Below are 25532 nucleotides of genomic sequence, written 5' to 3' on the forward strand. Positions count from 1 at the left end.
AAAGATTTTGGCTCCGCACATAGTCTGGCCCAAACCCCCTACCTCGGTTCGCTCAGTATTTTGCCAGCAAACAGTTGAGAGTGGTGACGCAGAACTCACGCGCGGAGTCCATTGTAGTCCATGTAATTGTAGTTCAACCGCAGCGGAAATAAACATGGCGACGGAAAAGTTTGGAGTTTGTTATTCTCCCTCCAACTTTCAAATTACCGTTACAAAATCGGCACATGTCATTGACATCCATGATCTTAAATCATGATTGTAAACTTCCTACGGGTATTCCCATAATTTCTGATTGGTATTCCATAAAGCTCAACAGGAAAATTGTTGAAATTAGCATTTCCTATTGCTAATAAATGCTTATAAATAAGTAAATACCCTTCCTTTTGTTTAACAATTTAATTTTTATTTAATTTCTGGTGTGCAAAAGTCTTTTTTCTTGTCTTTATCTCTGGAATTTGCCTAGAGTACATAAAAAAAAAACTATAACTTCTGCGGGTAATTTCAGAGAGGGACCACACTGTGTGCCAGGAAGTTGGATAAATTAAGTTAGCTAACAGGTTAACAAACTTCTAGTTTCATAGTCAAGCACATCATTTTGTTTTGAACACACACAGGGTTAAAATTCTGCAGCTGTTTTTAGTCAACATTTGTATTAAAACGGGAAGAAGCTGTATATCATACATGTACTAACATATCTTTCACAAAAATGACAGGCAGACCAAACTATTTGCTTCTCTCTCTGTATTATTAGTGTGGTTCTGTCTTGGTAATTCCATGAACACATTTCATAAAACTTGATGGAAAAATGTCTAAAATGAGTGTTTCCCATTGCTGACATTTGGAGTCTTAGACTATATATCAGACAGAATTATGCACTTAAGTCATTTCATTAAGCTGTTACTTAATATCTAACATTCCCTGCACCTTATGAAAATTGAAATCCCTTTTGAAACTGATTGAATAGCAATGCTCCTATTTTTATCAGGGTTTTAGTTTTACATTACATTTATTGAGCAGACGCTTTAATCCAAAGTGATTTAGGATTAGAGTACACTGAGGGGCAATATGGGGATTAGCATTTTTCCCAAGGATACTTTGATATGTACACATGCAAGCCTGCAATTTTTCTTTAATACCCCCCATCCCTATCTTGGGTTTATTTGCTCATGATAACCAAACTCCCTGACTAATATAAAACGCTTTTAATGTATCAAAACCTAACTGTCAAAAAAACAAATAAATATAGATTTTTCTTTGAATTCAAGGCCAAAGTAAAAAAAAAAGATAATTAATGAGATAGATGAATAAATAAGAAAAAATAAATAAATAACACCAGCTCATTCCTCTTGTCCTCTGGTGGGGTTTCAGGAAGTATTTTGGAGAGAAGATTGGTCTGTACTTTGCCTGGCTCGGCTGGTACACAGGGATGCTGTTTCCCGCAGCACTGGTTGGTCTTCTTGTATTCCTGTATGGTGTTTTCACACTGGAGCACTGCCAGGTCAGGTAAACACAACCCCTTAAATATATGTGTTCATATATGGATGAAATAAACCCAACAATATATCAAGGACTTAATAGATAAAGTGATATGCCAATAAATGTTACTAGAATGAAGGAAAAACTGACTTATGCAATAATTAATGTATGTATCTATTGTATGTATCTAATGTATGTATTAATGTATGTATCTCTCCTTCAATTTCAAACTTTTTTTTTATCTGTAAGATGTACTGTATTTATGTCTATTATTTTTGTGTATCTATTTCTCGTGATGCAGTTTCAGTCCTCCATATTCATAGAGGGCATAGCTGAATTCTACATTTTAATGGAAGACTCAGCCTTATCATTACTAAAATGATGTTTATGCAGCAGGGATGTTCAGTAAGTGCAGATCAGATATTTAGTGTAGTGCAAAAATCATGTCATTTTTAATTTTCTAATTTAGTCTTGCAGATGAGGCAACAGAGTGTGTAATTGCCCTTTGTAACTAATAGAAGTAGATTTTGTTAAACAAAAACAAACCTATACAAGAATATGGAAACATGTATAAGCAAATGAACATCGTAATTATAAGAGTGTGTTTTTCAAAGTTGCACTTGTCTGGGCTGTACCATGTTGCTTAATGGCACTCTGGGTCTTCCTGTGACCGCTTAACCAGAAAGTCATAGGTACATTTTTTTGTTTGTTTTTCCATCAGCAAAGAAATCTGCCAGGCCACTGATATCATCATGTGTCCCATCTGTGACCAGTATTGCCCCTACCTGAGACTGTCAGAGAGCTGCATCTATGCCAAGGTAACGCAACAGCGAGGGGTCAGACTGTTCTGTGCTTTGTCAATGTACTCATCAAAAGTGTGTTCATGTGCCAAACAAAAGAACCAAAGTGGGACTTTCAGTTTGTGTTTTAGATTGAGAGTTTAAGCTAAAAAAAATGTGTGCTGAACCCTTAAATGTAAAATAATTCTTTGTTTCTTTTGTCCGTTTTTAGTGTCCTTTTTAAAGCTTCTTGTCTTCATTTTAAGGTCACCCATTTCTTTGACAATGGGGCAACTGTTTTCTTTGCTGTATTCATGGCAGTTTGGGGTAAGTCTTTGTTAAATAAGACTCTTTCTTAAGCAAGTTTAACTTTCCACACCAACACTGTATGTGAGCAACCTTCTCAGGGCTCTTATGTGTCCTAAGTAAGTCTATATATTTTAAAACTGCATAAAAGGTCCAGTGTGTAGGTTGACGTTACATCTGGTGGTGAAGTTGCAGGCTGCAACCAACTGAGTCCCCCTGCCATCTTCCTTTCCAAGCATGGAGGAGAAACTCAAGTGCTTATAAAAAAATGCAAAAGGGTTGCACTCAAGGCAATCATTGGGTTTTATTGTAGAAATATGGCAATGCTGCATGGTGGACTCCGAGGAGAAGGAACAGCATCGTCTGATACAGCCTAGTCTGTCTAGAGAATGTGTATTAGTTACGTATGTGTACATGTCCAAAATATAGCAGTGTCAACATAAAGCTTTAGCGAGCTAACTACATGCAGTCCCAGCCATAACTGCAGTGGTATAAAAATTGGCATGATCATTTCTTTTGGTTTTCATTTTCAGTTTTCGGTTTTGGACAAAAGATTTAATTTTGGTGCATCCCAACTTTATAGTGAGAGTGCCATGTGTTATGGTGTGGACCACAGCAGCTACTTTCTATTCTTCTGTGAGACTGTGCTGTCTGTTAATATAAAAGACTCTTTCTAAGTAATGCAAAAATATTTCTTATTTTCACGCAATTTTACAATATTGGAATTCTATTTATTAAAATAGAAGAGTGGTTTTGTTATATCACATGACCGCCAACAGAGTGCTTTAGATGTTACACATGGGAACTTTGACATATTTTTTTTTAATTGACTACAAAACAAGCACAAAATACTGCCTTTTGGCTAGAACGCACCTAGCATAGTAACTGCAGCCTGGTCATGCTTCTTATCACCTGGTGACTCCAATATTCACCCCCCCCCCCCATTTCTCATGAAAATGTCATGTTTATGGTGTCATTTACATGGTATAAAAGCCTAGTTTATCAGTTCTGAACAAGGTCCCAGTGTATGAAAGGTGCACACAGAGAATCCGTATTGTGTTCATATTTTTCCTCTGCAGCAGACCTGGCAGGCGATGAAGCAGCAGCATTACAAAATGATGAGATGGGATGTTTGGAAATTTCTGGATGAAAGTATACGAGCTCTGAAGAGACACAAAAGAAAAGAAGATTGATTCATAAGCTGTTGAAAAAAATCTGAATAACAAGCCTTGGCAACTAATGTCACAGCACTGTGCTTTATGGGGCATCACCACCATAGTTTGAAGCTACTAACCAAAATCAGTTTGAAAGAGAAGCAATTCTATACAGGTCAACTTCTATCTGAAGCAAAGAAGTGTTAGATTTGAAAAGAAATTAGCTCAGACAGAAGCATTTATGCCAAAGAGAAAAAAAAAAGATTTTACATGTGACCCACATGCTTTACCTCCACTAACAGGACCCCTTTTCTGTGTGGTGGAAGTGTCTGTATCGTTGCAGTGCTTCTTATATTGTAAAGTGGTAAGATGGTTCATACTTTCACACTCATCAAAATTAAACACAAGACATGTGTGGTGCATCTTTTTCTTGAAAAAGTACGTAGAAGAACATTGAATAAACCAAAATGTTACATTGTTTTGCAAGTTAGATACTGTGCTGTCCTGCTGCACTTTAAACTATCATGCACTGGAGGGCAACTTAATGTCTGTGCATTGTACACCTGATATCCAGGTCATCTGTTTTCTCCTAGCTATATCAGCCAGACACTGCATTCTGCCTCCAGATATGGAAGCAATAAAAAATAATCAAAAGCTGCATCAAGGCATCATCCTTCAAGGCTGACTAAAAGATTCCTGCATTTATTTTCTTATCTGGATCTAAATAGAAAGTACATAATTTCTCTTCTAGATTAGGCCATGCCCCCTTTTTAAAAGCTTTGCAAATTCCTCTGTAACTTTTTGGAGCTGTCTTAGAAAATACAAGAAGACAGATACATGCCAGAGGTAAAGATGTGTTTGTTTGTTTTTTGTTTTATATAGTGGTGTATAGTGGGTATTACTAGTAATGACAAGTCTCTCCTCAAGTGACTAAAGTGACATAAATGAGCTGTAGAGGTAGATAACAAAGCAAAGGACAGTGGCCATACACTCTGCCGGCTCAAACACATACGCCATTTGATAATCTGCAGTGTTACATGATATTGCCTAAACAAAAGAAAACGTTCACCATTTTGTATCCTTTACAAACTACTTGACTAATGCTCTTTTTGGCACTTGTTAAGTTAACAAGGTGAGATACATGTAAGTCATATCTCTGAAGCCACAGTGGCTTAAACCCCCTTGGCATTTTTTCTATTCTTTGTGTCACAACCTGTAATTTATTTGGATTTTCGGGGGATTTTATGCAAAAAATAAATAGATAAATAATTTGAAAAAAAAAAAAAAACTGGTGAAAAACAGTAAAGATGTCAGCAGACTGGTGTATAAGCCATTTACTTCACAGAGTTGACTTTATGCAAGAATGGCCAGAAAAAAGCCATTGCTTACACTAAAGTTTGAGAAATACCCACCAAACATATCGATCAAGTTCTGCTATGTCTACTGCAAACCCAAAATCTCTCATCCCCCCAAGAACACCAACCCCGTAGTCAAGCACGGTTGTGGCAGCATCATGCTGTGTGGGTGTTTTTCATCAGCAGGGACTGGGAAACTGATCAGAATTGAGGGAATTATTTATAATGCCATACATCAACAGAACCCATCCAACTTGAGGGAGCTGGAACAGGTTTTCTTGAAAAATCCCAGTGGCTTGATTTGCTAAGCTCATAGACACATGCACTTAAAGAATGGCAGCTGTAACTACCACAAAAGGTGACTCTAACAAAGTATTGTGTTGAATACATGTGCACGCACTGCTTTCTGTTTTGTTTTGGATTTTTTTAGAGTTTTTTTTAAACCAGTTCTGCTTTTCATTAACCCCACCAATTTGGATTTGGATTTTTACATAGAAATTACTCAAGTAATATTGATTTACATTTGAGACTGATTCATATCTGGTGTCATAAAAAAAAGATTTATATTTGAACCACTGTCTTAAGTTACTGTAAAATACATGATAAGCTTTAGTATAGATATGAAAACTTGTATCATTGCCATATCATCAGAAACCTTTTCACTTTGTGAATTTTGAACAGCGTTTAAAAAAAGAAAGCACTGCAGTAAAAATTCTCACCACTCAGCTTGTTAACAGAGTCTGGGTGTTTGAGAGCCTCTTTTACTCTGTTGTCGAACCTCCAACATCTCAGCATGAAGAGCAGAACTAAACACAGCTGAAGGACAAAGGTCAACACGCCCAGCACAATGATGGTGTCATTAACTGTTGCAGGGGAAGAGGAGAGAAGAGGCAGACTGTTTTAATGTAACATGTAAATAGTTGATATCCAACATAGAGAAATAAAAAATGAGAGTGTATTGCTGTGACTTTTGCTCAGTAATGAAAGCACTGCCTCACTGTTAATAATTCACACAGAGACATATTCAAGACTTTGTCCTTATTGCAGATGAAACCCTATCTGCAACTTATTTATAAATATTTTATGGTGAGTTGCAACCATGGAGGTTCTGAATCAGATTCAAGATAGAGCTTTACTGATTAAAAATGCTAAGCCATTTGACTCAGTAGATAGTCCATGACTTCAAGTTAAATAATATTAAACTAGTAATAGACATTAAGAAAAAGACGCTGCTGTACCGGCTAATGATAGCTGTGGTGTTGACTCCCAGTAGGTGACCTCTGGCTGAGAGACGCCCAAAGTCAGGTTCTGGTTCTGAATTAACCCCATTCCACCTTACTGTTCCAGGCGGCTCCCTGTGTAGTCAAGGACAGACTATTGCATGTTTACTTTTCAAAAAGACCACATTTTTCAGTACCAAAGATCAGATGTGGTTTACAAATCATCTTCCCAACTTCCACAGTATGAAACTCATTTAAAGCAAATAAAGAGCCCTGGGCTTAATAGTGTCAAAGTTGTGGAACTTTTTAAAATTTCGGAAACAACCTTTAACAAACCATGCTATATAAAACAAGTGTTAGTCTTACTGTAATACAGCGGTAAACTGTCTTCGGATAGAAACATATAAATCATATTTTTCATCCAGTGTGAAACTGTAAAAACAGCTTAAAGAGAATTGAGAAAAAGCTTTTAAAGACCAGTAGAATATCTAAGATATTCAAATAGAATACATTTAAAACAGGACAAACTAATTTTGTGAATATGCACTTAGACATGTTAGACATGAGATTAACACAGAGACTAATGACCTGTAATGTAACTCTTAACACTGACAAATCTGTTTTTACAGCTGCACATACATGTCCTCACCCAATCTGAACTCTACAAATACTTGTTTTTTTGTCACGTACAAACAAAGGTCGATCAGAAAGTTAATTAATGTACTAACCTTACAGTTACTTCCTCTCAGTGCTGTTCGTGCTGCTGTCCAAATGAATGTATTTTTGGGCTCACCAGCAGCAGAGAGTCCATTCAAATCCCTTCATTAAGGTTCCTCTGAAGTGCGCTCCCCTGCTGGCTCCATGTGGAAAGCAGTGCCCCTCTCAGACAGCTGAACCTTCACATTCAAAACATCTTACTCTACTGTGTGTTTGATCGGTAAAGGCCACTGGGCTGCAGTTTTCAGCAGAGAGAAAGACAAACGTGTGTTCAATAAGTAAACTATAGACAGGACTTTGTTCGGTAATAGAGTACCTACTCTGCACGTGTCAGCACTGTCTCTGTGAACGACCTCACTGTGTGGCACAAGACTTTAATCATGCACTGTAAACACAATCTGAATATTATGCAATCAAACCAGTTTGTGTCACTCAGTATCACAAGGTAGTTTGGACTGAGCCAGTCACAGGCAATGAGTGCTTGTCAACTGGAATTTGATGTGAATACAACATCAAATCTAGAGTTAAATGCTAAATTGTCATTTGTGGTTCTATTTGGTTCGAGTGGTAGCCAAATTTTTATCCCAACTTAAAATGTTTTGGAACTGCAAATTGTAATTTATGTTGTACCGTAAATTTGCCAGCCTTGAATTTGTACTACCATCTGGACACTGATAGATGTGCTTTCTTTACACAATTATGTTTCAATAACTCAGAGAGCTAATGTGAACATTTGCATGTGTTTCTCATTCATCCACAGGGCAACCTACTCCCCCCCCCCAGCCTTTTTGCTTTGGTCACACCTTACCCATTTTAAACCAACAGCTGGTCACTGTTTTTAAAAAACACAAACAGACAAGTCTGTCTGCTATTAACAACTATTAACCTGCTTGTTTGCTTGTGAGCATGGGATAGTATTTAGGAGAGATGTCCCGATTCGATCATGTGATCGGAAATCGGAGCTGATCACGTGGTTTCGATCGATATCGGACGTTTCATCCCGATCAGCGATATATATATCTATATAGGTATATTTATTCTCATTGTTTTTTTTTATCAGAACTATAATACTTCAAAACAAATGGGAAAAATAAAAGCTTAGTATTTACTGTTATGTGGTGGTACAGAGTCAGTCTCAACCATAGACATTATGTCTATGGGCACGAATGTCTACTGTGTGGAGGTATTTTAAAGTGGATGACAAAAACATTGCGATTGCAAACTGTGAGATATGCAAACTTGGGATTTCAAAAGGTGGCAAGGACATCACTGACATCGTTGATGAGAACAGGAACAGGCTCAAACCTGACAAAGTAGATATGTTGGTTTTCATCAAGAAAAACGTACATTTTCTTCTGTGAAGCCAGAGGAGGAGAGTAAGAATTAGGAGTGCATTTCCGAAAAGCACATTACTGGCCTTACTTTATAACACTGTGGCACTTTTATTTGCTTATTTGTTTACATGCCTGCCAGGTATTTCAAGTTGAGCTGCTGCTCGTTTTTATATTAGACATTGTTGTACAAAACTACAATGTGAAGAATTTGTTTATTACTTGATAACTTTTTTTGTTCAAGCTACCTTACAGAAGTGCTCTGTTTATAAGTGTTAAATGATTAAATAAGTGAATAAAATAAAAAATCAGGGACATCCTGGATCTTTTTCTTCGCCGTTCTTAATTTTTTTAATCTATTGTAGAAGTATCGAATCAGGACTCGGTATTGGCAGATACTCAAAATCAAATGACTCGGACTATGGGGCAAAAACAACCTGATCGGGACATCCCTAGTATTTAGCAGTTGGTTAGTTAGTAAAAGTTAAATCCTGGCTAGCCAAAGTAAAGATTCAATTTTCATTCAAGTGGGAGCTTCATAAGGTGATAATATGGCCATGATGTATTGTTTTCATCTCATCACAAGATGTACAACCACATCCAAATGGACAAAAGATTAGAATGAATTATACTTATAAGTCCAAGAGAGTATGAATCTGAAAATGGTGTTTGGAAATTTGACCAGAAATTTAACAGATCGAATCCTGTTTCTGGCTTATTTGGAGATGAGAACCTAGAATCACTATTGAGATGGTGGCTTTTTAAGTGAAACACAGATCACGTGCAATCTCACAGAGTTGTTTTATTCATGTCTTCCAGCAACAGTCTTCCTAGAGTTCTGGAAAAGACGCAGAGCTGTCCTTGCATACGACTGGGATCTCATTGACTGGGAGGAAGAGGAGGTGAAATTCTCACTTGATTTATTCTTGTACCCCTTGCTATCTGCTTCTTTAATGATATAATATAATTGATAAGATAAATTTAGTGAAAGAATTCATGAGTGAAAAGACAAAATATTTTTATATTTGTATTTAGAGTTTTCTTTTTTGCAGTTTGATTTAGATAAGTTGCTCTTGACTTTTAGGTGTCAATTTAAACACAGGCCTTGCCAGCAGGTCCACCCTGGAGAACAGTGAATTGTTTGCTTACTCACAAATGATATAGTCCGTTTGCATCTCACTGTTCTCACAGTGTCATTATGTTGTGCCAAATATTTTTTAGGTTTGCAGTGTTCATGCTGGTCTCAAGCCCTCAACCCCTTCTGTTGTTCAATCAAAGGGCTCTTTGACAAGCGTCTCTTTGTGGGTGTGAAAGTAACTCAGAATCTCAACCTGCTTTGTTGAGATTCACAAAGAAATAGCACAAAGAAATAGAGAAAATTGTGTGCCCCATTTAGTGTTCATTGTTTTGTAAATCAGTCTACTTTGTAAAATGAAACTGTCATAATATTAGGTACATGTTATCAAATAACCACAATGTGAAGAACTTACATAACACATTATAAAAACTCAATGTATATTTTTTTATTTCACATAAAAATGTCTTTGTTTGTTTTTCCTTTTTTTCCCCATAAAAGTTTAAAGCTATTCGTTAGTCATTTGGAATCAACCAACAACCTTATACACACAGACACTGGTCACTAACTAATCTGCCCCCTTTAATATTCTGAAACCAAAATTAAAATGTTGCAGTATCTAATCTTATTTTCATTAGTACTTCAAAGTAATTATTAGCAATTAACTAATAAATATGTGGCATATAACTGACTGTCTTTCTTGTTATTGTTATCCTGCAGAGTTAATTTGGTTGGATGACTGATGTTATTGATTATCAGGACTTCTCCGTGCATTTAAAGTATGCTGTGTGTCTGCGTCTGTTAAGCTGCAGCATGTGTGAGGCGCTGCAAACTGCTTTTAATTTTTGGTAACGCAAGAGTACTCTAACGCGTTACTTTTATTAATACGTAACTGATTACTTTTAATTGATAGTAACGTTGTAACTTAATTAATTGCTTTCCAAAGTAACTATACCCAACACTGTTCAGCACAGAGCCAGCCTTCATTATAAGTACACCTATCAGTATCAGATGGCTGCTAAGCAGATTGCACCCTCCACTGCAGACATATAGAGGATATGCAACCAGGTATCTTATGTCCTCCACCACCTCCACCTCCTAATTTGGAAAAAGTTTTATTCCTGGCTTACTTAAAATCCACAATCATCTCTTTTGTTTCATTCATGTTCGAAATAAGATGATTGTTTCCACACTATGCTAGGGTTTGTCCCAATTCCCCTTCCTGGTACATGTCTGAACCACCTGAGCAGGTTCCTTTCAACTCAGAGGAACAGTTAATCTACTCTACTTGGCGCAATGCGGCTTTCTCTTTTTAAACATATGATATTTTTATTTAGCACAGATATAACTGGTTACTGTGTGTTTTTTCCACAAAAGTCAGTCAAGTGCAAATTAATTACGACCACGCAGTTTGCCTCACTTTTCTTGAGGCAGATTGATGATGACTCTGAAGCTGGTCAACTAAACCAGTTAGGAAAATAGTATAACTTCTTACTGTTATAACAAACTAAAAGGGTAAAACATTTATGACATTTGTTTTCCAGTTCAGCCTTGAATTGCTTTCACTATTATTAGCCTCACAAACCCTGCGAAGACGAGTTTCCAGTCCAGGATCTAGTTAGGATCAAAACAGTAAAATGTACTTATAGGTAATTGAAAATCTTTAGTAACTGATGGGTGCCAATTTTACTCAACAACTTCCTGCTGTTGCTACCTGCCAACTAGTAGTGAATTTTCTTGGTATAAAAAGTCAAAGGGACTGTTGTGACAATAGTGAGTCTCCTGTAGACGTGTTTCATCTATTAAAACGTATTACTTCTGACACTTTTTTTTACCAGCATTTCACAAGATAAAAAGTTATTCCACAGCTGTTTTCCACCTTTTTTGGTTTTACATGGAACATTAGAACAAAGAACCAGAAAAAGAAGAAGAAGAACATCCCCCAAGAACAATGAGGGAGATGAAAAAATATAAAACTAAGGAAAAATTAAATAAAAGTAAACAAATAAGTAAAAACAAATACATACATAAATAGAAATAAGAAGAAAATAAATAAATGATAAATGAAAATAAAATATATATATAAAAAGATATATAATATAAGGGAGGCGAAAGAGAAAGTCTAATAATAATAGAACAAATAATAGATGAATAAGTAAAGGATGCTCAGTGTGCTCACTAAGAAATTAGATAAAAATAAAAAATCGGATGCATCAAATCGATTCAGTTGGGTTCCAGAGAGGTGAGGGTGTTAACATATGTGATGAGAGGTTGCCATCTTTCAATAAAAATTGGCAGCTGAGCCTCTTGGGGAATATTAAACTTTTTCCAAAGACAGAAAAGACATTAAAGGCGGGGTAGGGGATCTTTTTCTGGAACATTTTTTTACATATTGCTTGAAATACTCTTCACACTCTCATTGCAACCAATTAATTAAAAGTTTTGACACAAATATGAAAAGTTTTAGTGGCCTCTAGAACGTACAATCTAGGAAAAACAGTATCCAATCATTGTGAACGGACCGTTCACAATGATTGAATTCTGATGCCGTCTATCAAACTGCAATGAGATTAGTTGGAGTACGAAGTATCCCAAAGAGATATCAGTGGGCAGGGTATTGAGGGCTTTGCTTAGCAATTTAAAAAAACAAGACCAATTATTGATTAATTTGGGACAAGAAAAAAACATATGAACATGGTCTGCTGGAGATAAACCACATCTATCACAGATATCATTTGTGCCTGGAAATAACTTACTGAGTCTGTTTTTTGTGAAATTAATTTTATGGAGAACCTTGAATTGGATCTCCACCACTCATCAGTCAACTCAAAGCCAAGCTCCCTTTCCCAACTATCCTTGACCCCTTTTTTTTTTAGCTAACTAACTCACCCTGTAAGTTACCTTACTAACTGCTAAGACCAGACAAGCTAACTTTACAGTCCCAAAACACCAAACATAGAATACAGTATTTTAAAGTCTTTACACACAGGCAAGCAGAAGCTTAAAACACAACATACGTTAGTGTATAAGGAACATTTTAACTCCTACGAGCTATCTGAAACTTCACTGTAGCTTTCAGCTAACCAGTGATAGCATTCTGAAAAGTATATAACATTATTAGTTTGTCTTTTGTATATATGCTCCATTTACCAGTTTTGATGTTTTTAACTGAAATAAAAAGGAACATACTGTATAGATTTATGTATTTATTTTTCATTTGTCACCCGTTTAGCAGAAACCCATCATTCACCCCCACTGTCCCTAAAAAATCTCCCACTCCCATCAAACCCTTCATATTACAAACTGGATTTTGCTCAAGGTTTGTCGTTTGTCTTTCAGGATGAAATACGCCCCCAGTTTGAGGCCAAATATTCCAAGAAGGAGAGGATGAACCCCATATCTGGAAAACCTGAGCCTTACCAGGCCTTCACTGACAAATATAGTCGCCTCCTTGTTTCAGCATCTGGAATATTCTTCATGGTGAGATTCATAGTAGTATATAAGATTAACATCATGTCACAGGTACTTCAAATTTGAATTTACCAGCTTATGAATTTAGATGATTTTGAAATAGTCAAATAATTAACATTATATATAAAATTAATGGTTAATGTGTAACATAATGTTAAAATTTATTGAAAACCCCCATGTCATGATTATGTGGTAGTTCCCCTTTCTGTTGTCACAGCAGCAAATGAACGTACTTTTAAATTAGTCAGTTGTTTTTGTCTCTAACAGTATTAGACAATATAGTAAAGGTTGTTCACTTCATTCTAATATCAAACTTATCTGTACATTTTTTAAAGAAAATTTTATGAATATTTTTTCTACTAGTGTTATTTGTTTTTCATCTGTATCGCAGATACTGGTGGTGATTGCCGCCGTGTTTGGCATCGTGATTTATCGTGTGATCACCGTCAGCACCTTTGCCGCCTTCGGTTGGGCACTGATCAGGAACAACTCTCAGGTGGCAACCACGGGCACGGCTGTCTGTATCAACTTCTGCGTCATCATGCTCCTCAACGTGGTGAGCGCCAGCTGTCTATTAACTTCTGCAGGGGTGCAGCAATACGGCAATAGCTGATAAAATGTCTCCAGGGTCTAAACACTAAGCATGCTTACATGTGGAAATACATATGTGCTTTTTAATATTTAAATTGTTTTATGCTTAATCAGCTGTTAGCAAAATTATTCAGTCAAATTCCCTTTTTTCACAGCTTTATGAAAAAGTTGCTCTTCTACTCACAAACTTAGGTAAGTTAGCTTCACCGTATCTTATACATTTGAGCTAGTGTTAGTTATCATTATGAGCATTTAAAGTGTTCATAATGGCAACTGTAGGCTTGTTTCTTCATCTATAATATTGTGAGAATCCTAAAATAAATGATTGAATCTCATTAAGATTTATGCATTTATAAAACAAAAAAATGTGGCAATATGAATACTTTTATTTATTTTATTAATGTGTCATTAATTCTTTTTACCCTACGTGGCCACAGAGCAGCCAAGGACAGAGTCAGAGTGGGATAACAGCTTTACCTTCAAGATGTTCCTTTTTCAGTTTGTCAACCTTAACAGTTCAACTTTTTACATCGCCTTCTTTTTGGGAAGGTGAGGAACTCTTGCTCGCCTCACAAATACACTTCAGCATGTGACACTGCAGAAGTTGGACAGTCGTGCAGGTACCATTTACGCCATGCACTCTGACCAAAATATATACGGTAAAAGTTTCATATAAAAGTTATTTAGATTTCTTAAGAGCAAAAATACCGATGCACACAAAATACCTGACCACATATACTCATTTTAAATTCCGTACTGTCTTCTTGTGACTTTGGAGCAAAGTACTGAGAATGAATTGTCTCGTCATTCATCTCGTCTCATAATTAGGAAACAATGGGGTAGGAATAAGACATTCCTTCAGTGTCTGTGTTATACTTCCTGCTTGTTGTAAATAAATGCGTCAAATAAACAATCTTGAGACTATAAGCTTGTTTTTCTTTTTAAATTTTGGTGGTGGCACTACAGGAAGGTCTTAAAATATGAAGAAATTGAATTCAGAAATTAAATTCACTGACAAAACCTTCACAAACCAGAAATGAAATAAAACAAAGAAACATCGACATAGAACTTTCTAACGGACAAACTGAGTATTTTTTTAGCCTTTGTTGGTCAAGGACGGTTGCATTCACAATATAAATATCTTAAAATTGAGAAAAGACAGATTTCTATAATTAATAGTATGTAATGCAGTAAGTTCTGGTTTGCATTTTTCCTTGGTTGACAGATTCACTGGCCGGCCAGGTGCATATCTACGCCTCATTAACCGCTGGAAACTGGAAGAAGTGAGTAATGACTTTACTTTTCCCATGAGGTTCTAGCAGCATTATGGATCCAAGTATTTCTGAATCAGGCACTAAGCTATTACTGTATGCCCAACTGCCAAGCATTTAACCCCCATCAGCAGTAGGTTTTACATCTGGGAACATGCAAGGAAAATAAAACGATAAAGTCTTTGTGGACAAAAGCCCTGAGCTGACACTTTTAGGCGCTAATGTGCTCCCACTTGTGTTTTATACAGCTGCAGAAATGGAAAAATTCTCTAATGTGACATGCACAGAACAATTTTAGTCCCAGTCAGCCTTTTTTCGCCATGCAGAATCATGACTGTGTCTTGAGAACTTACTGCCTTTGATTGCAAGTTTGCAAAGCTGCGAAAAGCTGCAGCGACATCGTGATGATTAAAAAAACAGAGCATTTACATATCGTTCTAATGTGATCTGTGAAATTCGAAGAGCTCATCACTGGACCATCAGCTGTTTTGTTCAGCAAAACAAACTCTGCTGTACACACAAGTGCTGGTTATGAGAGGGTGCACATGCATTATAGCATTGGAAAGCCAATTTTATTTTTGGAAAGCATTTACTATATAGACATTACACCAACAACTGTCAAAACAAAGAATTACAGCTAACTCACCTGTTAAGCATACAGTTAATCCACTGAGCAATATTTCCATGGCAAGGATGTTCTTTTTTCATTGACTTTAAATTCCAGGGTCCTGTTTGGTAAAACAAAGCCCCCCAAAACGTTTTGTGAATATAATCCCCCAGATCATTTCCAATTCGCCAGGGGCTGTGCCTGATCCTCACGTTTTCTCTCTCATAAGTCCAGTTTGTATCTAAATTTTCTTGATGTGGGGACTTGAAACTGACATTCTCCTTTGCTTCTGACTGACACTTCACGAGAGGTAATTCTGTCATGTCCACAAAATAGCCAACTGCCTGGAAAGAAAGTGCCGTGTATGCAAAGAGCCAGCTGTGAATATGCTTTACATGTAATTGGCGAATCCAAGGACTGACAGGACAGATTTTCAGCTCTCACAGCTGCTTTGCTGACTGTCTCAGCAGAAATTGCTATCAAAGATGAGCAGGTTTTCTCTGATTCACTCTCTGAGTTTGAAGTTTGCTTTTTAAAAGCATACTGGTAATCACAGTGCTGCCTGTGTGGGATTCATATCAGGTCAGTAGGTTGTTGCAGAATGTGTCACCAGGACGTAGGGCGTTCAGATTATCATAAGAATGTGGACAAAAGTGGACCACCTCTGAATGTGTCCTAAGTGGTCTGATCTACAGGTAAATATGTCTCAATCCATGCTGCGTGTGTTCAAACCTTTACTTATCACTGTCCATTTGTGGTCGGTTCCCCTATAGGACGCATGCTGGTGCCATCTGAGAACAGGGTTGAAGGTTTTCACAACTCCAAAGTATTGAATATGACTGTGTATTTATTTCCAAGTGAGTGACACTTACAAAAGCTAAGTGACTAATAGCAGGTTACAGCCATGTTGGCCATGTCTTTTTCTCTTCCTGCTGCTGTAGTGCCACCCCAGTGGCTGTCTTATTGACCTCTGTATGCAGATGGGGATCATCATGGTGCTAAAACAGACATGGAACAACTTCATGGAGCTCGGCTACCCGTAGGTTCCTTTACTTTAATCTTGAAAATAAATCCATGTGTTGTGTTTTTTAGCAATGCTAGAAATATGTTTTTTAAGAGATGACAATGTATGTCTGTTGTTGGTCCTTCAAGTTTTGGTGTTCTGCTTTTTCATCCAATACTGGATAACATGGACATATGTCATTTAATATGTTGAATAATATTAGATAACGTATGTTAAAATTGTTTAACATTAAATTGGTCCTGCTTTGGCAGCAATAACTGATTCGATATGTCTAAGAATATAGCCATACAAGTTTTGAATGGTGGCTGGGGTCAATTTACTCCATTCATGTTCTGATTTGGAGCTATATAAATAAAGTCCAATTGAACTGAATGAGCAGAACCTGTTCTATGTTCCAGACTCCTTTTTTTCTAGTCCAAAACGTATCAGAGATGTTCATTTATGTTAATATCTGATGTTTGTGAGATGAATTTGGGCATTAGAAGTAACCCTGCCAAGCAGTGTTATTACAGAGCCGAGAGAATTCCACGATATAGCAGACCACCTCCACGTTTGTCTGGTGGGGTCATGCAATCAGGATTAAGGGCTTCTTTGGGCATCCTACTTTTGTAAAATTTGTTCTGAACAAGGAAAAGGTGTAAAAAATGATTCATCTGAGAACGTGACATTCTTCCACTGGTCCGCTTTTGACTGCTTGGGATTTATATCGTTTTACGTATTGTTCATAGGGGTATGTTCCTCTACTTTACAAGACTTTTTTATTTGTATAAAGATACATGGTTAAGATACAATTCAGTGATGGCTCATGTTTATACAGAACATCTATGTTAGATTCAATGAAATCTTAACATTTCTTTCATCAATCATAGTACTTTTTATACATAATAACACTTAAAAAAATGCATTTGATAGTTTTTGTTTAAGTTTTGCACACGTTTTGTCACTGTAATACGTTTTAGTTGGTATATTTTATCAGTCCTTATATATGTGCAGTATCATGTCATAAATCAGCTATCATTCACAACTACACTGTAAGTTTCTAAATCTTTAGTAATAAATCAGACAATAGATGCTGTAATTACCTTTGACCGCATTAAGTTGTGGTAAAGTCGAGGTTGCATCAATATCCATGTCCTTACTTAGTATATTTTTGTTGTTGATGATGCTAGCTGTACTAGCATCCAGGAATTTCACCCTGATGACTCAGCAGATAAGTCTTTAGATTTGTCCTGCGACTGCTGTACTTAATCGATGCTCTACAGGCTTTTATAGAGTGTCTCCTCCTTCTTTTAAAATTCACATTTTTTTCCAGTAATTAGACTTGTGCATTATAAACCATGCCAGCATTAAGTCATTTGTGTTTACCCCACAATGAAAATGTAGGTATACAATGCTTTTGGTGGTAGATATGAGTGGGGCAACCGAAGTTGTGATTTATGGTGGCATGGTATGAGTTGCATATGGACAAAAAAAAAATCCCTTTTGTCCCCCCCCCAATCCTGACATTGGATCTGCGCTCCTGGATCACCTAAGAGATATATGAGACATATAAGACACCTTGCTTATTACATCAACTAGAGGATGTCCATATATATATCTAAAAAGTAAGATTTATGTACCATTCTGATTCTTATTTATGTCTGACCATCAGCAATAACATGGTTATTATTAGGAGGGTCTTTCTGGGCAATATGCCTGTAATTTTCGCATACATTAGTAATTTCTTTAATTAATAACAAATAACATAGATTGTTTGAGATATATTAGGAGTCTCCTCTATTCCTGAGCTACTAGATTGGTCATTGTGAAATAAGAAAATAAACTATCATCATGTGTTGTTTTTTCAGACTAATCCAGAACTGGTGGACTCGGCGGAGGCTGAGGAGAGAGCATGGCCACATCGCAAAGTCCAGCTTCCCACAGTGGGAGAGGGACTACAACCTGCAGCCAATGAATGCCTATGGACTCTTTGATGAATATTTGGAAATGGGTATATTGTATCCCAATTTCTATGCATGTTTTGATATTGCTAAACCTTTGCAGACAACCTTTTATATGTTCGGGAACCTCACATGCACTCTACAGTTTAATCCTCTGTGGTATAATCACATTTTTCTAACAAGATATTTTTTCATTATGTAACCAAGCAGACGCAATCCATGTTATGTAATAGCGACATTGACTTGGAGTGGATTCAATTTAAGCCTAAAGCTTTTCCACATGCCTCCATCTTTCTTGTTGCCCTCCACTCTATACATGTAAAATGTCTCTTCTGGAATGCAACCGGCGTTTTTGCTTTAAAGCAAACTAAAGGCTGCACGAATGAAAATTTTCTACGTAAACAATGAGGAAATAATGTGCAATGCGAAATGGGTTGTTCTGATAGACAAACCCCTTGAGAATTAATGCCAAACTCTACAGTTCCTCTGCGCTTCAGGGGCCGTTATCCTGTAACATAATTTTCAATCTAATTGTTATCAGCAGGCAGATTTTTGTAGGAGAAAAAAATGAAGATTAACACACATTACATCAGTTTTCAACAATAAATAAAAAATGTGGAAATAAATAGTCAAAACTATGACTCTGAATTAATGTAAATAACTGCACATGAAGTGTGACGCATGTCTTCTGTGCTATGACGCAGGATTAGTGACTTCTACATGACTTCAGGTTCAACCCTTTGGGCAATTGATCCTCATCAAGATAAAAGATCAACAAATGCAAAAGTACCAGCTTTAAACCTCTGTATTCTTTTGGAATATAAAAACTGTTATCTCCTCCCTACCTTTTGTTATGTTGTCCAAACTCTTTGGTTAGGGCTAGGGTTAAAGTAGAGGTCATGAAACATTACTTTACATTGTCACTTGATGTTTTTGGTGGCTTCTGGTGATGTCTTTGTCAGCCTCTTAAGCATGACAACAAGTGCATGCATGGCTGTGCATGTGCAGGGATCAGATGAAGATTACTTTTTACAACAGTGGTGTTATATGTCACAAATATAGTGTTTGCCCAAGAGCAAAAAAACTGCCAGATTTATTAGTTACTCTTTAACCTAAAGTTACTTTGCGGAGCCAAAAATCTTGCATTGTAGATCAGGCCCCTGAAGATTTGTGTTCCCTTTCAGTTTTACAATTTGGCTTCACCACCATCTTTGTGGCAGCATTCCCTCTCGCTCCTCTCTTGGCACTGATCAACAACATCATTGAGATTCGTTTGGATGCCTACAAGTTTGTCACTCAGTGGCGGCGACCTCTGCCATCACAAGAAAAAGACATAGGTAAACAAAGCACTTTTAGAAAGGTTGTTTCTTGTTTAGGAAAAACAAGGTGTGACTTACCTTATTTATGGCAGGAATCTGGTATGGTATTCTGGACGGCATCGGCATCCTGTCTGTCATCACCAATGCCTTTGTCATCGCGGTTACTTCGGACTTCATCCCTCGCCTTGTTTACGCCTACAAGTATGGACCTTGTGCCGGTCAGGGCAGAGCAGGGGAGGGGTGAGAATTGCTGTTTTTAATATATAGTTAATGTTACATGGTGTAGGATTCTCAGTTTTAGATGTTGTATGTGTTGAGTAAAATATGTTGTTTTATCTCCTAGGTGTATGATCGGCTACGTGAACGCCAGCCTATCAGTTTTTCGAGTATCTGACTTCGAGAAGAGATCACATCCCAGGACAAATGGCTCCAAACTGTTTGAAGAAATTGTGAATTACTGCAGGTAGTTTGTATGCTATGGCTGCATTAGTGCTTGTCAAGTGTAAGATAGTAAGGCTGCAGACACTTGTGCATTTTTAAAGTCCACTTTTGGCATCAGCATTTGTGCAACCCCAGGAGGGATTTTGCATAATTCATCACTTTACTAATGAACTCAGTTAACTGTGACACAGGCTGTTACTGATCCCCACATAAAACATGAATTCTAAAATAAACTGTTCAAATAGCTTTAGAGAAATAACCCAGACTCAGAAACGCACATCGGCTGTAAAATCAGAAACGAGTTGATCATCGGTGCTTCTTTGTGACCTTAGTGTTTTCTTCCCCCACACACACGGCAGGTATCGTGATTACAGAGAGCCTCCAGACTCAGCCGAGCCCTACTCTTACACTCTGCAGTTCTGGCACGTCCTGGCAGCTCGACTGGCATTCATCATTGTTTTTGAGGTCAGTGTTTTGTCGTTTGACAAATGACACCAGACAGCAGGCTGGCTTTGGGATTGTATTCCCTCTCATTACTTTGTCAATGCTTTTCATCTTTCTGTCTTCATCCTCTACAGCTCATCAGCATCATTCTAAGTGTTGCTCTAGTTTTGTCATTCGTTCTCACTCACACACACACAAACATTGTTTTTCTATCTTTGTGTTGATTTACTGCTGGCATAATGGTGCATGCTCACATAAAAAGGGCCATTTGACACATAATACGATACTTCATCTGCACAAAATCCACCCATTGGCAAGAGGAACAGGTTGTTTGCATGCAAAAATTACAGCACAAAGCACCCCTGTTGCTGCAAATATGACGAGAGGGAATGCTCACTGAAAATTCTTAATTTTGTAAGACAGTAAATTAACAATGAGTAGCTTTTTAGTTTATGTCGACAATGAAATTAAATCTCCCACTGAAGTGCTTTCAGCTTTGAAACTGTCTTAAGGATACTTGAAATTCTCTTTAATTGTTTTATTAAATCTAAATAATTTTTCCTATTATAATGAAACTCCTCATTTCTTCATATTATTATTTTCAAGGAGCCAAACTTTCTTTTAAAGTGGTCTTGAGCAATAGTTCTCCAGGCTTTCTGAAGATCTTTCAAAGTTTTTCTTTGGACATTGGTTGCTTTTTCACTCATTTTCAATCCAGTACCTGACTATTTTTGGAGGAATGTGTTTTTTTGTGTTTAAGCCACTTAACATTGACCTATGAATCATTGAATAATAAAAAAGGCATCTAACTCAAGGGATAAACTTAAACTTGAATGTAAAAAAAAACTCCAAGGCACCCTTTTTTGAAAATTATTTTAAATGCCTTTATTTTCATTTAATTTTCTAAAAGTAACACATTTCTCTTCCTAGCCTTCTTCAGGGAGTCCAACAGATTGACTGGAGTCCAGTGTTCTTTTCTATTGGAATTCCACCAATTGGATTTCTCCACCTGTAATGGAATTTTCCATCAGTGGTATTCCTCCTTTAGGAAGCCCTGAGAAACTAATAGTCATTTGGCCCAAAACAAAAACAGGTCAGTAAGGTGACCTGAAAAGAGAACCTTAAAGAGGCAGAGTTTCTCAGAAGTGAAGACCCCAGCTGGTCGAGGCGGATGTCCACCCTTCCTGAGTCTGGTTCTGCCAGAGGTTTCTTCCAGTTAAAAGGGAGTCGTTTCTCTCCACAGTCGCTCAGGACGGGAGATTGGACCGAAAAAGAAAAAGTTTTCAGTGCAATCTGTTGGTTTCCTTAGCTAGGAAATTGTTTTTGAATTGGCTCTATATGAACGAATTGGATTATTTTATGAATAATGATGATTACAATTAATTGAATTCCAATTGGCTTGAATTGGACTTTATTATCTAAGTGCCTTGAGATGACATTTGTTGTATTTGGCGCTATATAAATAAAAATGAATTGAATTTAATTTAATTGAATTCAAGATGGGCAAAGGTCCAGCAGTCTGCGAAAAACAGTCAACAAATTGTTGAGCAGTTTCAGAATAATGTTCATCAGCATGAAATTGCAAAAACTTCAAATATTCCATCCTGTACAGTATATCATCAAAAGGTTCTGACAATGTTGAGACATTTCCGTGGGAACATGGTGGGAATCAATATTGCTCCCATGCAGATGACGTAAAAAAAATATTGATGATGATTGTAAGTGTCAGAGAGGTAAAAAAAAAAAGAAAAATGGTGACAGCAAAACTTAACACTTTTATTGTTGGAGACCTGAGAAGAACTGCGTGTCGAACATCTTAGATTAATATTTTTTCATGCTCCATACCTGAAAAATAAATTCAGTAAGGAAGACTATTTTCATCCACATCGAGATGAGCTGTAAAGGTCCACTTTCACCGTTTTCAGCAGAAGAAACAAGAGTACTCTGGCTTTGGGCTCAGTTTACCTCTCAGAAACCTACCAAAATGGCACATAGTTTGACTTGAATTTAATGTAAAGTGTGACATTACTGTGTCTGAAGGAACTGCTAGCAAAGACGTGGCTCTGGTGATTGTTCAACTATGATGGCACATAGTTTTTCACAAATATGATCATCCATAAATCACAGTACAAAGAAAGTGCAGCAAAACTAACCTCACTGCAGTTCAAACCTGTGAGCATCAGTGAAGTCTGGAGCTGACTGACCTTTTCCAGCTTCTATCAGCAGCCTCAGTGCACCGCGGTGTACGCACACTGCCACTAATGAGGACACACATGGGTTCTTCACATTTATCCCGTCAAATCTACAACTCCAGTCACACTGCAGCAAATCCAGATTTAGAAGCCTTTAAGAAAGAAATATTCAAGCTTCATTTTATAGTTTAAAAGCATATCAAATAAATGTGTCTTAAAAGCTTTTACTCTGTGTAAAACAGCAGAAGTTTGCAACATGTTTGCTTTGTTCACATGGAAATATGGCTCCTGGATTTGTGATGATGCACTCTGTTTTAACAGCACATGGTCTTCGCCATCAAGACCCTGATCGCATACCTAATCCCCGACCTTCCCAAGGACCTGCGGGACAGAATGCGCAGAGAGAAGTATCTGATCCAGGAGATGATGTATGAGGCCGAGCTGGATAGGCTGCAGAAAGAGAAAAATGAGAAGAAGAAGAAAGACAAGGCCCATCACAAGGAATGGCCCTGAACATGCCAACTGGTACAGTCAAAGTAGCATCACTCTAAGTAACTGGAATCAAACCCATGACTTCCAAATTGGTAAAAGTTCAAAGTTAGAGTATTGAATTTGTGAAATCATGATGAAACCTGAGGGTTTAGACTTCTATTCACTTTTCTACATCTAAGTCCCAAACATCTTAATATGTTGCAGAAACAATTTGAATATGCAGTCAAATTTGATGGGTTCCTCCTTTACTCCACCTTTCCACCCGATTTCATCACAATAGAGCCGGTAGTTTTCATATAATCCTGCTGTCAGACAATCATTTACCTCAGCTGAGTGTCCATACTCAGCAAAGGTAAATGGTTTTCATGTGGATACAATTTTGTCGTAATGAAGAAAGTAAAAGTATGTTTGTTTTTTGTTTTTTTCAGTAACAGATGCTGTATTATGTTAGTTCAGTAATCAGAACAGATGTTGACAGAACCTATTGGAAATCCGACTCCATAAGTAGAAAACGGAGCAAACAATGTGCTGATTGTGTCCCAGCGTTTACAGGCTTTACTCTGAGTTTCTCTAATTTCCAGGTCGTCAGCTGGAGTCTGGTTTTCACTGTACAGAGGAGGGCGAGCTCTGGGTTTCCTGCATGTATTGGACCCTCGTATTTTCCTCCTGCCATGTCAGACCAGCGCCTCCTGTTGGACAGCTGCAGGAGTGCGTTCAGCACTCAGTGACCTCACAGTCTGCACACGCAACAGATGGGACTTTTGGCTGCAGGTTTTACTACTTTTTTCTCCTCTTCGGACTCTCAGCAGCGCACAGCTTCAGCTCCTGAATGTAGATGTAAAGCAAAACTAAACTTTTCCAGATGTTTTTGTTTTAGGAACTACTCTGCTGCTCTCCGGAGCTTAATGAATGATGAAACCCTGTTTACATTTCTCCTTCTTTAGGGAGTTCACATTTTGCTTTATTGTACATAAAACAGTTCAAAAGAATGTCAGGCCATCTGCTCTGCTATAGTGTAGTGCAATAAAGATACATACAGGCTGCTGTGGTGCTGTCCACAGTTTGCTGACACCAGAGTTGCTTTCCATTTGAAATTAGATTGATAACTGCTGTAATAAACATTATTTATTGTAAAGAAATTTGACTTTGTGTTTATTGCATATTTTTGACTCATGTGTTGACTCAGTTGTTAATTTGTTCTTCAATTGTTTTAGCATTCAATGGCCAAATGAAGAAGCAGACAATGTCATGTTGTTTTTTTGTACACAGTGAGAGATTCCATTTCTTTGAATTGCATAAAAGGTCATTGGCAGACTTCCATCTAGTTAAAAAGATATGGAAATATAAATAATAAGATGCATGTCTTACTTAAATGTAGATTATTTTTATGTTAATCTTACCTACCTACAAAAAAAAACAACCCCTGCACTATGTTTGCATCTTATTCAAAGAGGATTTCTACATCACCATCCCAGCTCAGTAAAAAATATAAAAATATACAGCCTCCTCATCTTTATTTCCACTCCATTTCAAATTGGTTGTTTTGCCTCAGATGTGGGAAGTTGAAACTTTTCACTTGTTCTTGCTTTTTGCTTTGCTATTAACATCAAATCCCCATCAACTGTTATATAGTTCACTTTAGAAAGAAAGATTACAATGCCCTACATGGTTTTTGATTATTGTTCTAAATCCCAACCTGGAGAAAATTTCCAAAAGGAAGTTGGTCATTCTGATTTTCAATTTGTCATTAAAGGCACCATCACAGATTCCATCATTACTAAAAAAAAAAAAACTTGTTAAAGGAGACATTATACATGTTTTTCACAAGTTGTCTTGCTTTAGTGTATGAGACATTCCTTGGTCAAAATTTCATTTGGATTAAATGCAACAGCTGTTTTCTCACTGCGACTGACACAACACTCCTCAAACCAGTCATGTTTAGCGATGGGGAGAGGGGAAATGAGCATACTCCACACCCACCCCTTCCTGGGGTTGTGCCTCTCTTTAGACCTAAGGCCTCGCCCGAACACAGTAAACACAGAGCAAAGAGAAGAAAGCATGCTTGCCGAACAGAGCATAACTGTCTCTGACAAAACTGACAGAATCCGACCCTGAACTGGAAGGAGCTCCTGAAGAGCTTTGACCATCGAGGCTTCAACGGGACATTGTTGAACAATTAGTCATGCTGGCTGTCGTGCATCAGTATGTGATCAGTTTTAGAATAACCAATTAACCTAACATGATACCCAGACAGAATCCAAGCATGCATGGACAGAACATTCAAACTCCAAACAGTATGGCCTTACCATGAATTCCGTTACTGTGAG

At 37.3% G+C, this 25532-nt stretch overlaps 1 protein-coding gene and 1 long non-coding RNA gene across 6 annotated transcripts in view; one reads left to right on the forward strand and one right to left on the reverse strand.

Moving 5' to 3' along the window:
• The window catches only part of LOC142385550 (anoctamin-4-like), a 79871-nt gene extending 55559 nt beyond the window's left edge, over positions 1 to 24312 (forward strand). For 3 of the 4 annotated variants that reach the window (XM_075472177.1, XM_075472178.1, XM_075472179.1), the window contains 17 exons: positions 1369 to 1503; positions 2198 to 2294; positions 2522 to 2582; positions 9158 to 9240; positions 12753 to 12893; positions 13276 to 13440; positions 13631 to 13667; positions 13913 to 14024; positions 14701 to 14758; positions 16295 to 16392; positions 18225 to 18367; positions 19502 to 19654; positions 19729 to 19876; positions 19980 to 20099; positions 20437 to 20542; positions 23035 to 23238; positions 23787 to 24312. In XM_075472177.1, the coding sequence (XP_075328292.1) occupies positions 1369 to 1503; positions 2198 to 2294; positions 2522 to 2582; positions 9158 to 9240; positions 12753 to 12893; positions 13276 to 13440; positions 13631 to 13667; positions 13913 to 14024; positions 14701 to 14758; positions 16295 to 16392; positions 18225 to 18367; positions 19502 to 19654; positions 19729 to 19876; positions 19980 to 20099; positions 20437 to 20542; positions 23035 to 23226 (1849 nt within the window). In that variant the 3' untranslated portion in view covers positions 23227 to 23238; positions 23787 to 24312. Of the gene's footprint in view, positions 1 to 1368; positions 1504 to 2197; positions 2295 to 2521; positions 2583 to 9157; positions 9241 to 12752; positions 12894 to 13275; positions 13441 to 13630; positions 13668 to 13912; positions 14025 to 14700; positions 14759 to 16294; positions 16393 to 18224; positions 18368 to 19021; positions 19104 to 19501; positions 19655 to 19728; positions 19877 to 19979; positions 20100 to 20436; positions 20543 to 23034; positions 23239 to 23786 lie in introns of those variants that run through there. The other variant, XR_012770211.1, reaches the window with a different exon arrangement.
• LOC142385551 (uncharacterized) lies at positions 2551 to 7363 on the reverse strand. Of its 2 annotated transcripts, none has more exons than XR_012770213.1 (4): positions 7019 to 7363; positions 6309 to 6444; positions 5790 to 5933; positions 2551 to 3724 (listed from the first exon to the last, which is right to left on the reverse strand). It is a non-coding gene; the product is annotated as an uncharacterized LOC142385551 (long non-coding RNA). The 2 variants fall into 2 exon arrangements; XR_012770212.1 differs by having other exon boundaries at positions 6309 to 6425; positions 7019 to 7359.
• Positions 24313 to 25532: the final 1220 nt, after the last annotated feature.

This window comes from Odontesthes bonariensis, chromosome 8, assembly GCF_027942865.1.
Source record: "Odontesthes bonariensis isolate fOdoBon6 chromosome 8, fOdoBon6.hap1, whole genome shotgun sequence".
NCBI lineage: Eukaryota > Metazoa > Chordata > Actinopteri > Atheriniformes > Atherinopsidae > Odontesthes > Odontesthes bonariensis.